This window comes from Diuraphis noxia, unplaced genomic scaffold, assembly GCF_037042655.1.
Source record: "Diuraphis noxia isolate RWA-SAM2 unplaced genomic scaffold, SU_Dnox_SAM2 contig0002, whole genome shotgun sequence".
In the NCBI taxonomy this organism is placed as follows: Eukaryota; Metazoa; Arthropoda; class Insecta; order Hemiptera; family Aphididae; genus Diuraphis; species Diuraphis noxia.
Window position 1 is genome coordinate 31,124,708 of NW_028301712.1, and position 13,449 is coordinate 31,138,156.

A 13,449-nucleotide genomic window follows, 5' to 3' on the forward strand; every position below is an offset into this window, starting at 1 on the left:
TTATTAATTATTGGTTTAATTATAATTACTTATATCATGTTATTACTTGAATTCAATTTTATAACCTTAGGTGTACCCATGTTGTAAAGAGGGTGTGTGGATACACACCCTGCAAGCAATATTACGTACTTGACATTTTTGATTTATTTGCAAATATTATAATTATCAACAGCAGGTAAAATGTATAACATAAAAATATAAAACATATATTTCCTATGTATATATTATTTTAAACATTTAAACTGGAAAGAAACTTGAACTTTATTTAAATCATAAGGTTAATCAATAATTTATTATCCTATATCTAAATAACTGCATAATATTGTAATTTGAGAGAAAGTTCCTCTACTAAAATTATTCTACATATGTATTCAACAAAAATTCTGTACATGGTTAGGTTTCTAAATTTACCTATCTATATATTTTTATTTTTATTGATGAAATTTATTTTTAATCGTTTCAATATTTTTGTCTTATAGGTACTGAATACTGATATATACATAAAATATGTTTGATTTTATAAGAATACCATTCAAAGATAATAAAGTTAAAATTGTAAGTCCATTTCTTTGTGATAATGTCAAACAATTTGGTATCTGTGAAGAAACATGTGCAGAGCGTCATGATTTATGTAAAACACTTGATAAAGAATGTCTCAATATTCCTTCAAAATGTTTGATTAGCATTAAACTATCAAAAATCCTGAGTGCTTCACGCTTTTATGGCAGAATTCTTAAATATAGTACTAAAAATAATCCTACAAAAGATCAACATTGGATTAGTGTTGACGACTCATTTGAAAGAATAAAATATGAATTAAAAAACATTTGCTCAACACCAAAATTAATCATTTTATGTAAAACCTTTACCATTGGTGAAATGGTTATGGTACAAACTGAACAAGAAGAATTTTATCGAGCAGTGGTCTTAGATATAGATTATGGATGGCTTACAGTTAAGGCAAAAGTAATATTAATTGACACTGGATTAACAACAGAAATTAGTTCAAATAAAATATTTGTATTGCCAAGCCATTTAAAAGAACTCCGGCCTTTAGCAGTTGAAATCATCATATCTTCCATGGAACCAGAGATTGAGAGAGGTTCTGTTTTCAATTGGCCAGTGAATACAACAAATGTTGTACATAGTTTATTAGAACCAATTATTTTGTCAGATTTAGAATTTATTTGCAAAGTTGAACTTACATTAGGAACGACTTTATGGGTTGATTGGATATTAGCCAAGAAATGTATTAAATGTTCTCACTTTGCATGTAAACTGTATAAAAGTTCTTTGATACTACCAAATGAATTAATCAAACGCAATCTTGCTAGACGTAGTTCTCTGCTCATTGATAAATTAATAAATTTAGACAAGGATGCCCAAGTATGGAAAAAACATTTAAATGCTGCTAAACCTTTATTCATTAAAAAATCAAATGTATCATTATTTTCATGTGAGGAACAAAAAAATGAAAATAACAAAGTAATTAAAGTACAATGGGCTCATTTATCTGAGCATACAATTTCAAATGTATCTGTTTGTTATGTAGATTCTCCAAAATGTTTTTTTGTAATTAATATGCAATTTTATGATAGAGTTATTGCTCTTCAAAAAGACATTGATGATGCTATTAGTAATACAACAATTGCAAAATTAACTTGTGCTACTGTAGGAAATATTTGTTTAGCCTTAGCACCTGGAGAAAATAAATATAATCGTGTTATTATTCAAAAACTCAACAATCAAAAAGCTGATGTTTTCTTTGTAGATTATGGTGAATTTTACGAAGTTGAAATTGATGGTTTATTGACTATACCCTCAAGTTTAATAACAAAGTTACCATTTCAAGTAATTGAGTGTAGCTTAAGTGGTTTTAATGATATTTTACCGACAGATATTGTAGATCTGTTTAATAATCGTTTGTTGGAACTTACAAATACTAAGATACATTTAAAAGTTCTTTCTTCTACCAAAGACACGAAGTTTACTGTAGGAAGTCTTTATGAAGTTGTATTGTTTAATAATGATAAGAATATAAATGTGACAATGGCTGATGAATTTAATAGGTATGTTGATAATACTCAAATACAAAATATTTTAGGTTCAAATTATGAATATAAAGAATACGAAAGTAAGGATGATGATGATGAACTTGATGAAGAAGAATTGAAATGTCAGATGGAGTTTTTGAAGAGCTTATTCAAAAATTCAAATCAAACAAATGAAACCCAAATTGTGACAGATTCAACTAATGAAAATGAGAAAGATTCAAAATTATTAAATAAAGATAATGTAATTGCAAACATAGAACAGCTAAAATGTGTGCAAATTGAGAAAAAATATTGTCTAGATTGTAATGTGACTCCTGTGATTCCTCAATGTTTCTGGCATCAAGATGACTTATGGATTTATCTTAAATTTAATATTTTGTCAGTTAACAATTATAATACCTCATACACAATGAATACCATAACAATAAATGCTGAAACAAATTCTGTATCCTATTCCTTTACAGCAGTTTTATTTGGGCTTATAATAGATGAGCTGTGTACTTGCCGTGTAGGTTTTGATGGGATTTTTATCAAAGCACAAAAACTAATAAAAGTTAAGTACCATTGGCCTAGGCTCTTAAAATGTACAAAAAAGCATAAATATATTATTTATGATACAGAATTCTGCATTGCTGAAGATAAAAATATGAATTTGTGGTGTAAAATTATGAATAATTACAAAATAAAAGCTCTTGGTGAACAATTAAATGTAGAATATCCTGATAGCGATTATGTTGATAGTGATTATTACGATAATGAAAATGGCATTTTTGAAGATTGATTAAAATAACGTTCGGTATAATGGTTTTTTTATATTCCAATGTTTAAATATAGAAAACAAATGGCTTCTCAACAAACTTTAAAATTGTGAACTTTTTTTTTAAATAAATAATATTAATGTATTAATGTGTTACAAATAAGTATAATAACCATTAAAAATTGTTAAGTTATGAATAAATATTATCATCAATCCAAATTGAGTACAAATATAATAAAAAAAATACTTAAAACTTATTTTCCATACATAAAATATGTATATTATAATTTTTAAATAGATAACATGATATTACGTTTTATATTTTTAAATTTTAAATGTTCTTAATCAGAAGAAGTTTACTTATTTATAATTTTACTGTGTTCAACATAAAATAAATATTGTTACAAATTGTATGTAGTCTAATATTAAAATTATTATTCATAATGAAAAAATAAATGTGAAGTTCAATTATTTTAAATATTCATAAAAATTATTGCAAGTTAAGCTTAATACATATAAATAAATACATACTACCTGTATGCATACTTAAATTAATCTTATACCTGATAATTGATTAATACAAAATAATCAATTACTGTCCATGCTGTACTAATTGTAATGATTAAGATAGGTATATTTTAATTGTTCAAATTGTTGGATGTATTAATTTATTTAAAATATTCATGACGTAGGCATGTAGGTAATTCAATATGTTATTGTTTGACCATTAATAATTGTACCTATTTGATGATTTTGCAATGTATTACCACAGTCCACAGTGGTTATAAGGCATTTGCAGTCATTAAAATAAAACAATGAAACAAAAGTTAAATTTAAATGTATATTGTTCTTTTATACTTACAATGTAGTGAACCAATACTGAATCATCATAATTAAAAAAACAAAGAAGTTTCATGTAGCTTTATACATTGTAATAGCTATTATTACCTATCAAATATTAGATCTTAGTAAGACTGTAAAAATTAAATTGTAAATATGAATGTTTTAACATCATTTGTTTTATTAAGTAAAAAAACATTCAATAATAAAACAATATATTACTATAATATTTTATACTTGATATCAATAATATAGATATAAAGTATATTTGAAAATGGTTCAAAAAAACAGCGCCTAAAAGAAAAATGGTGTCCCGTCATTTCGACGCAGCAATCTTGACGCACGTCAAATGGACGCGGCCATTTGGACGAACGACAATTGGACGCATACGTCATTTCGACGCATGGAATTGTGACTCCACCACTTTTAGGCGCAAAACAAAAATATAATTTTTTACTTATTATAATATTAAGTAAAATAAAATAATAATATGAAGTTTGTTTTCTTACTATATTATTGTATAACAGCATCTCCATATCATTTTTTCTTTACCTTCTCTATCTTTTTTATATATAAATCCACCATGAACAAGGAGATCTTTTCCCGTTGACTTTTTACAAACTCCAATGGCATGTTATAATTTTTTTTTTAATTTACAAGTTAAAATATTTAAAGCACTCTAACAGATGTAGATATATAGGTAGTTGATAATTTTTAAAAGCGTACGACTCACTGTGTGATATAAAGCACACTAACGCACCCATGTATTAATGTACAGGTATAATTGAACGGCAACCCGTAATATTAAGACAATGATAAAATGTAACCATAAAAATTAACAAACTACAATATAAAGATTACAAGGTAATCGGTCAAAAAGTCTTTCCGTCCGGGATTCAAATTACAGATATATAGATACCAGGTTTCTACGTTGAAATTGGCTAATACCTATGTATGTTATAAATATTTTATTTTTATAAACTATTTTTTTTTAACCTATTCTTATGTGGCTCAATATTATGAAGCAAATTCAAACTTATATTTATTGTTAAATAAGATTGTTAAGAAAGACTACCGAGCATTAAACAAAATGTCGTACTATTTTACTATATTATACGTATTATAATAAGTATAAAATTATATTTTTGTTTTGCGTCAAAATTGACTTGCGCCTAAAAGTGGTGGAGTCAAAATTCCATGCGTCGAAATGACGTATGCGTCCAATTGTAGTTCGTCCAAATTACGAAATGACGCATATTCAAGAAAAATATGCTAGTCAAAATTACTTTTGATCCGAAAAAAAAGAAGTTATCATTTTAAAAGGAAGTCTAAATTATAAATATCAACTCAAACGCCTACTCAATTATGTATTTAATTTACTTATCTACTTAAATGTGTATTCATTAGAGAAAAAACTAAAAAGACACACTTACAATTTATGAACCAGATTATCAGTTTCTTCAGATCCAGTCCGACCTTGAGTAGGTAATACCATTGATTTTGTGCGTGTTACAATAGTACGCTTGAATAAGATGAAACTTATCTACAAAGGGTATGAAAAAAAGATTCATCTTGGTCAAATATTAAGTTTATAATGGAAAAATAATATATACATTTTTCAATTGATATTATAATTATCATACAAATATAAGACAATAATTGATTATTTATTAGTTATATTAGTTTATTAATAACATTTTAATAACATTCTAACATTCTAAGGGTCCTAACAGTTGATCAAATTTTCCCGACCGGTTTTCCTTATATAGGTATAGAGTTAGATCGTAGCAATCGTAGTAAACTGACAATGACGTTTTTTTCCCGCCCGTCAGTTCGCCCAATTTGTCGTAATATCTACCGCACAAGGGAGAACACGGCGACCGGCTAGCAAAATCCAATCATTCGATTGGATCCTTATAGTGCCGAATAAGTCACGTCCGTGACGTTTTTTGGTCGTAACGACTGAACCCATGAATCCAATTTATGCTACTGCGCCTAAAGAAGTTTCACTTCGATAAAATTAACGAAATCAAAACTTTATAATCAATCATATTATTATATTATTAATAAAAATTAAATATCTATAACAAATTTTATAATTATTTGGTAACCGCCCAGGCACTTTTCAATTTCAAACTGCGCTCAGTTTTAATTCTTACCACAAACGAATTGATTGTTAATATTAGTCTTAAAAAATGTGAAGAATAATCAAATTATCTGATAGATTATGGTCTGTCAATCAGGACGAGTGACTTATTTTGACATATGTATGAAGACGAGGAGTGCGTATAAATTTTACACTAATAGAAATAACTGTGTAATGTTGTAATCGCGTTAATTTGAAGAACTATATAATATATTATGTATAAGTTGTTCGGCGTTTTGGATCGATTGGTGCAATGGTGCGTCGAAGAACTACGGATGACGGATGACGATGCTGTGACTGTCTAAAAGGTTAGGTCTGGTCCGCTCAACGTTAGTACCTACATTATATCGTTGCACTGTCATCTTTATCATTGTTATAATAATAAATTAATAACCAACACAATACGAATACGTTTTATTCCTTCCTAAATTAGTAATAGTGACCATAACAATAAACTTAAAAATAATATGTAACGGCTAATTAACAATCAGTAGTATATAAATATAATATAAAATATAATACCCTCAAAAACCAATATGATTTATTTTAGCCGATTGATTTCGGAGCTTTGGAAATGCGCGGGACTCGATAAAACAATAGTAATAATAATAATGATAATAAATACTTACGTTTATTTCTTAGGAATTTGAAATAAATCGATGAGACACTGGCAATATGTAGTTCTATTTAGATAGCATTAGCCAGTAGGTACCTATATTCGCACGCATCACTTTGTTCCGATTCAATTACATTATGCATAGGAATATTGGATTATATTTACAATTGATTTCGTCGATATTGTATAACGTTCATGCAAAACACACCAAGTCAAAAAACGCGATAGACGATAGTTGAGAATCAGCGTTTGAAATTTTTCCAAACTTTAATTGTATACCATATGTAACCAAATTTGTTTTTTGTTTGTTTTAATTGATTTTCCTTTAAGCAAAGTAGTTATTTATAAATAGTTATAAATAATTTGAGTATATGACTCTGTAAAAATTATTTTTCTTCTTATAGTGAAAATACAAATTACTAAGGTGAACTTGGTGTTTATTTGCTTAGTTTGCATGGACTTAGTGCGGTATTTATGAGTTGTGAATAACCAAATGCAAAATTAATTAAGTCCATTTTAACATGTAACAAGTGAACTTAGTGTGTTCTGCGTATTAAGGAAAGTATCAAATGGACTTGTTGTCATTTTAAATTATTTATTGAATACTTTAAAAATTATATTAGGACTTAATTGAATATAGCATATTGTAGATTTTAAACTGAATGTTGTCTAATAATAAACCGGAAAAACCGATTTTTGGTCTTGGTGTGTTTTGCATGAACTGGGACGATATACAACTACTACATAATATATCATACATTTAAGATATAACGTTTAATATGATGTATTACTATTTATAATACTTATACACTATTAAACCCGTGATATTTCATCTCTCTCTCTGCATAATATAGTCTGTCGTACTATAACGTCTATAACTCGAACGCTTGTTCGAGATGCATCCCGTGCAAAGTAATTCCATTTCTCCACTTTGTCCATTTTTTTTTCATTTAGTCTTCTGGAACGAATTACATTTATTTCACATCGCACCTATGTCAAAAGTATTTCACGATAAATTAAGATAACCTGCACTAATCATATTATACATATAATATAGTTACCTATTGCAGGTATACGCATATTTTCTCTTTAAAAAACTTGTTAAAGGATACATTTTTTATCCATCTCAATAGATTAGAAAAACACTATATAAAAAATGCACATTGCGCAACGCCATGTGTATTATAATAGAACATTTAATTATATTTTTTTGCGTTTAAAATTTACCTTTAAATCTTGTACAACAATGGAAGGTTTGGTACTATTAATGAATTCAATAGGTATTGATATAGATATAGTTAGGTACTTGAAGTTGTTATTATATCGAACTTAATGCACCCTATTATAATCTCTGGAAAATAAAATAAATCAAGAGACTTCATATAATGTAGAACATACCTATAGATTATCTATAAATTATCTATAATAGATACATTTTCTTTTGGAACCTCGGAATCATAATATATATAATATAATAGACTTACAACAATTATTGTAAGACCATGTTATTAAAAGCTACCTATATTATATTTTAAAATTACTCGAAAAACATTTTGATCCAATAATTATATCGTATAAAATATATTTTATTATAAATAAATATTTCATAATAAATGACAAATGTATACCTATTACGTACCTAATATTTATAATTTATGTTGGTATTGGTATATAATGGTATCCAAACTTACAAAATACATACAAATTGTATTTATTTATTTTTTTATTTAATGAAGTCAAGATTAATGACAACGGATCTACACTTAATGTTATATTATTTTGCTACATTTTTAATGTGTTATATAATTTACCTATAATACGTTGTAATAAATTAATAGTAATGAATGATATTATGACGATGACAATGATAAAGATATAAAATTAAAAATTAAAGAATTATGTACAGTAAAACGGTTTAGTTACACAGTTACACTAATTAAATGTAGGTTTAGTTAGATATAGTTGAGACAATCCAAGAACGTTCAAGTTTGAAGCGTCTATCGTTAGCATGTGTTTTAAATTTTAAATTTATAATACAAATACTGTACTCTGGTTAAATTAAACATACGATTGTAAAGAAATATTTTGTCAGTGTTAATGGATTCGTAATATAAGATGTCATGTGGGAATTTTAGTGTTCTCTTGAACTTAACCAGTTCAACTTTAACTCTATACGATCTATCTAAATTTTTGTTTTAAACAAACTATGGTGGATTTGAAATTATTTAAAAAACTTTATATTATTGAAAAATGTGTACCTCTATTATGTCAAGAAAAATAAATGTCCTTTGATATTTTATAGTATACCTAATATTATTGCTATTAATTAACAATAACCCAATGCCATTTTAGATTCTGAGCGGAGCGAGAAATGTATTGATTTTATCATGATGTGTGTGTGTTTTTTTTGTGTCTGTCATCACGTTTTGGGACAGTAAAAGTGCTTCGATTTTTGACTTCAGTACCTCGTTCGATTAGAAAGTGAATACTTTAGTACTTTGGGGAACAAAGGTAAACAATTCTTAATATTTTTCTAAATAATCGTGATAAACAAACTAAAAATTAAGAGAAAACGGGAAATTTTACGCACAATCATTGCAGTTTTCGACAAAATCGATTTTGGTTTTTGATGTAAAATTGTAAAATTTAAAACAAATGACCATTGACCATAGATACATGCAATTTTCACCGAATATTTATATAAGTATATTCTATCCGCTTATCGATTTAAGTTGAACTAATTATAGGCATATGCATTTTCGATCATTATTAGTTTTTTTTTTTTAAATTAATATCGATAAACATTTATTTTTTGGGTAGAAAAGCTTGAAAATTGAATTCAAGACACCTAACATATTTTTACAATAGCAGTTGAAAAATATTAAAAATACATAGACACGATTTTTTTAGAATCTGAACGAAGTGATGAATGTATTGATTTTACAATGATGTGTGTTTTTTTTTTTTTTTTTGTTTTTTTTTTTGTGTCTGTGTACAGCATAACTAGTCGAAATAATGCTTCGATTTCAAACTTTGGGGGTGGTTTCCGATGTAAAATTGAAGATCCTTGGTGCATTATAGAGGTCAAAAATAAACATTTTCCAACAGTTTTCAAAAAAAATCGAGAAAAACAAAAAAAAAATGACAGAAAAACGGGAATTTTTACGCAAAATCAGTTTTCGACCAAATCGATTTTTTTATATGGTTGTAATTCAAAAAATAATCACTTTAAGTACTTGAAATTTTCACCAAATGTTTATGTTAGTGTTCTCTATACACAGTTTAATTTTCAAAAATTTTTGACTTTTTTTGAGTTATTTATAGACCACTGAAATTTACACTTTTTTTGAGAATTTTTTTTTGAAGTGTCGGTAAAAAAATGTTGGACGACCAAAAAAACTTGAAAATTTAATACAAGGTTCCTTATGAGTTTTTCTTATTGTAGCTAAAAAAAATTAAAAATCGTAAGCCACAATTTTTTTTAATAAGCTTTTATATTTTTTGTGTTTATAACTAAAGATTAAGAATACATCACTAAGTTTTCCATATGTTTTACTTCAAGTAGCTATAGAGAAAACTCGAAGCGTCATTATAGGAAAAATTTTAATTGCGTTTGAATTTTAAATTTTTACGAAATAGCGTAACGATAACGATTTATCCTGAAACGATTTTAAATATTTGTTATTATTCAAAAAGTATGAGTCCTAGATACTTGAAAATTTTACCAGTTATTAAGATTGGCATTTTCTTTACATGATTTAATTTTCAAAATATTTTGACTTTTTTTGAGATATTTATAGACAACTGAAATTTTCAATATTTCTGAAAAATTTTTTTGAAGGGTTGATAAAATTTTTTTGGCCCAATCAAAATATTTGAAAATTGAATACAAAGTTCCTCATTAGTTATTCTTATAGTAATTAAAAATTTATAAAAATACATAGGTACAATTTTATTTTATTAGTATTTGAAGTTCAAATATTGACTTAATACGTAAAAATTACGGCAATGTTCAAATTATCTTAGATAGAAATTCATAAAAAATTTTCTTTTTAGATCTAAGATTTGAAAATTTAATACAAGACTCCTAACATATTTTTACAATAGCAGTTGAAAAATAAAAGAAATATACATGAATACATTTTTTTTTTAAAGCATTCAAAGTCTGAATTTTTACAAAATACATAAAAATCACGAAAATTCGCAAATAATTTTAAACTAGAAATTCATCAAGTATTTTCCTTTTATACCTAAGATTTGAAAATTTAATACAAGGCTCCTAACATATTTTTACAATAGCAGTTGAAAAATAAAAGAAAGATATAGTCACAAATTTTTTTTATAAGAATTTACAGTTCAAAATTTGATTAAATACATAAAATATACGGCAATGTTCAAATTATCTTAGATAGAAATTCATAAAAGTTTTTCTTTTTAATTCTAAGATTTGAGAATTTAATACAAGGCTCATAATATAGTTTTGCAATAGCAGTTGAAGAATAAAAGAAATATATAGCCAAATTTTTTTTTTACATGCATTCAAATTTTAATTTTGACAACATACGTAAAAATCACGAAAATTCGTAAATTATTTTATTCTAGAAATTCATAAAAAATTTTCCTTTTATACCTAAGATTTGAAAATTTAATACAAGATTCCTTACAAATTTGTCAATATTTATCACAAAAAAAATGTCCACCGGAAATTCAAATTAAATTTTAATTAGCATTTGAATTTCAAATATTGACAAAAATTCGTCAAAACCAAGAATATTTGCAAATTATTTTGTAGTTCAAAATTCATAATATTGTTTGTATTTATATCTAAGGTTATAAAATTTAACACCAAGTTTTCCATAAGTTTTGCTTCAAATAGCTATAGAGAAAATTTGAAGTGTCATTATAGGAAAAATGTTTTGAGCGTTTGAGTTTTAAATTTTTATGAAATCGCGTAATGATAACGATTTATCCTCAAACCAGGTACATGTATGATAATATTATCTATGATAATATAAAGTATTATGAATTATGATAACTACACTAATTGATTAACCATGCCATATGCAAAATGCGTCTTAATTGAAAAATAAAATATTTGTTTCAAAATAGAATATATGACAATATTTAAATAGAATGACAAATCATCTCCGTTCAGAATCGTTTTTCGTATACAATGATACCTATCATTGCATTCAAATTTAATCCCATCCATTACAGTAACCTACAGTACAGCAAAGCGACATCCACGACTTACCCGCTTTTTTTTATAAGCATTTAAAGTTTTAATTTTAACAAAAAACCTAACCAAAATTCACAAATTATTTTAAACTAGAATAAATTCATAAAAAATTTTCTTTTGATATCTAAAATTTGAAAATTTTTAATAATCTATAATATATCCTAGACAGGTAAACCATCTCCGCTCAGAATCGTTTTTCATACAGGTACAATGATATAATATAATTGGATTCAAATTTAATTCCATCTACAGTAACCCACTTGTAACCTATATACTGTACAGCAGAGTGACATTCAAGACTTACCCGCATTTTTTATTTTATTTAAAAAAATTAAATAATTCACTTGGGCTGTGAAATAATAATTTGAGTAGGCTTATCATTTTAATATAGAATAATAAATGTATAGAAGGTGTGTGGTACCTATATATACAGGTGTCCCACGAGGATTTACCGGTTTATAAAAAATATTTTTTTTTGTTTAATTTATTTTCAAAAAAAAATAATATAGCCATTTTGTAGTTTATTTTTCTGAAAAAATTGACATTTTATTTTCATTAATTTATGAATTATATATTATATTAATTTTTAATATTTTTTTCTAGTTTTGAAGAAATATAATATAATTATACAACTAGGCACTCCGAAATCGTACGGCCGTCGGTACGAGTACGCGTGCGGCGTGGTGTTAAATAATTCGCAGTTTTTATCGAAAATAAAATTTTTTTAGAAATAATTAAATAAAAAATTTGTTTTAATTTTTACCAAAACATAAAAATATGAAATAATTATAGTTCTTATTCCTGTGAGTTTTATTACAAAACAGAATTTTTATATCTCCATTATTTTGGGAGATATCGCAATGGGTAAATCTTCATAATAAAATTAGCACAGTCTTTACACCTTTTATAGTTATATATATATAGTTACTTGCGATGGAAATGACAATACATAGCGTTGATAAACGACTTCGGCCTTCTCTCTTATTTCGTATACCAGAGAAACTTTAATTATAGAACGTAAGAGAAAATTAATTAATTCATTTTACTCCTGATCGCTACAGCAATATAACGTAAGGGTGTGTAACGTGTATTAATTACATACGATTTTATTGAACTAAAATGAGTAATAATGTAAATTTTTAATCACTTTGACTTTTGACTAATTTTGAAAGACTTATTTTAAATGGAAATTTACCAAATTAATAAATAATAAATATAATTATTAAACTGTTAAATCAAAAGAATTTCACAAACCTAGAGTATTAGTTACTTGTAGCTTATGTTTTAATCGTGTAGGTACTTATATAATTATTTAAAATGTATTTAATAAATAAATTAGATAAAAATAATAGAATTTACGTGCTATTTATTCTGGCCACCTAGCTCAGTCTAGGTATTTATTTTGGTAAAATGAGTAAATATTTCCCAAGTATTTAAATGTCAATACGCCTACACTACATATTTATCGAAATCCTACGAATTATAGTTGGTTACTATAGTTGAGGTATAGAAAGAAACTAGAAAGACTTAGTTAATTCCGCATTGATAACAATAATTGTTTAGTGCATCGAGTGCCTTTTACTTTGATGGTTATGGCAGCACTTGCATACACAAAACACAATAATTATAGGTACCTACACTTGTCATACATAATATGATGATAAAAATTCATAAATTCAGATGCTTCAAATAGTTAGCTATAATTTTTAAACTTAGTCTATTAAACAATTTTTGATTGTGACTCTGTAATCAATATTTTTCTCTTGAGTATCATCATCATGAATTATTAACTATAGG

The 13,449-nt window shown here is 26.0% G+C and overlaps 1 protein-coding gene across 3 annotated transcripts in view; it reads left to right on the forward strand.

The window, feature by feature from the left end:
* LOC107168164 (putative ATP-dependent RNA helicase TDRD12) overlaps nt 1-13,449 on the forward strand; it is a 53,434-nt gene that overhangs the window by 24,261 nt on the left and 15,724 nt on the right. The window contains exon 2 of one of the 3 annotated variants that reach the window (XM_089218262.1): nt 480-3,643. The exons of the other annotated variants lie outside the window; for them this stretch is intronic. Within the exon in view, the coding sequence (XP_089074388.1) occupies nt 508-2,835 (2,328 nt within the window). The 5' untranslated portion in view covers nt 480-507 and the 3' untranslated portion in view covers nt 2,836-3,643. Of the gene's footprint in view, nt 1-479; nt 3,644-13,449 lie in introns of those variants that run through there. 3 annotated transcript variants of the gene reach the window in all.